This window comes from Penaeus monodon, chromosome 15 (genome assembly GCF_015228065.2).
Source record: "Penaeus monodon isolate SGIC_2016 chromosome 15, NSTDA_Pmon_1, whole genome shotgun sequence".
NCBI classification, from domain to species: domain Eukaryota; kingdom Metazoa; phylum Arthropoda; class Malacostraca; order Decapoda; family Penaeidae; genus Penaeus; species Penaeus monodon.
The window spans coordinates 729,000-730,618 of record NC_051400.1 but is presented as its reverse complement, the minus strand read 5'-3'; the positions used below and the strand labels follow the sequence as shown (position 1 = coordinate 730,618).

The 1,619-nt window shown below is 47.8% G+C and overlaps 1 protein-coding gene across 1 annotated transcript in view; it reads right to left on the bottom strand.

The window, feature by feature from the left end:
- Nucleotides 1–6: 6 nt before the first annotated feature.
- Nucleotides 7–1,619, bottom strand: part of LOC119582084 (vitamin K-dependent gamma-carboxylase-like) — a 6,460-nt gene continuing 4,847 nt past the window's right edge. The window contains exons 10-12 of the mRNA XM_037930331.1: nt 1,321–1,527; nt 1,027–1,144; nt 7–812 (exon numbers count right to left, since the gene is read on the bottom strand). Coding sequence (XP_037786259.1) covers nt 19–812; nt 1,027–1,144; nt 1,321–1,527 — 1,119 coding nt within the window. The 3' untranslated portion in view covers nt 7–18. The remainder of the gene's footprint in view (nt 813–1,026; nt 1,145–1,320; nt 1,528–1,619) is intronic.

Sequence of the window (1,619 nt, the reverse complement as noted above, 5' to 3'; positions counted from 1 at the left end):
GAGAATCTTGTTCGCATATTACCTGGCTACATCCATGGGGATTCCCGCAACAATATACCTGCAGGCGTCCCGGAGCAGCCTGGCACTCCTTTTGAAAGCGGCGAGTTTCAGTCTCACAAACCTCACGAAGTCCAAGACTGTCGGCATGCCACAGACCACCCCTCTCGCCCCTGACTCCTGCTGGTAAGACTGCACGTTCTTGTCCCCATCAGGTGTGTGGATTGATGGCTTGGTCTCGTCCAGTTTGGTTTTACAGTCTTTGGATTCCGATGCCATCTTGGTTTTCTTGCTGGTGCGTGTGAAGTAATCCTCGGTGACGTGATTACTACAGATGTTTGTAGGTTTAGGGGTACCTGAGCGTTCATCGTTAGTGCTGCCAGTGATTTGCTTTTGTATGGTTGTGTTCACGAATGTATACATGTACGAGGAAGGCGTCGCCGACGTGGTGACGACAGAGTGAAAAGTGCCGCTGGGAAGGGCCATGGATTCGCCCTCGCGGAGAACCACTGATCGAACCTTCAAATCTTTGGCTTCGTTCGAATCCTCGGGGAAACATTCTCCGTGAGCGAGGAAATTGTCTTCGCCTTCCTGCGAGTGGCAGCTGGCATTCGCGATTTCTGCCCTGTTGCTCAGGTGTACCACTTTCCAGGCCTTGTTCTGCGCTGGCTCTTCCGCCTGTTCCTCGCCCTCCTCGTGGTCAACAGAGGCGGGTCCCCCTTCCACTGCTGGCACAAGAACCCTCACTTCCCCGTGGAGAACCTCTATCGTAACGTTGGAAAGATCTTCACTGAGAAAGTTTTCCAGCATCATGCCTGGAAGACGTAAAAGGAATTGTGATTCGACACAGAAATGAGGATTCAACAAAACTTCACCCTGAAGTATGAACAAGATCAATTCAGGTGAATTAACAGTCAGATTATCAATCAATCAATATGCATTACTCACTCGCAGACATTCAAGCACAGATGTATTTAATTTATTACATATCATTTCAATATATATATGACATGAATTGACTTCGCTCACCGGGAAAGTCTGCTACAAATATCCTGTCAGAATAAGGTGAGGTTTGTCCTTCCTGAAGTTCCCTCAATTTATCACGCCATTGACTTAGCTCGACCAACACGGGCAACACCCACGGAGTCTGAAACAGGAAGTAATATGGTCTGATGTTTCTCCCTTTCCTTCTCGAAATTCAGTATCGGTAAACAAACAGACTTACTAAAGAATAAGAAAATACAAATCTTATCGAAATTCAGTATCTCAGTCTTAACAACCCCCCACCCCCAAGAAAAAAAAGAAAAAGCACAGTCAACTAACCTTTTCCCACGGTGACCAAGGAGCTGTAAGAATATCCACACTAGGGTCGTAAACCCGCTGCTGGAACCTCCCATTAAGTGACCTCCAGACGTCGAAATGCAGAGAAATGTTGGAATAACCGTGGCCACGAAGACGGCTCTCTATGCAACGCCCGTATTGCACCGCCATGTCCACGTGGCTGGTCCAGCGCCCGTTGTTGACGTAGACCTTAAAGAGGGATTTTTTTTTTTACAATAGGAAGTAAAGTTTTCGGGATTTTTTCGGGGGGGGGGGGGGGATTAGCTTTATGTGCAGTTCGC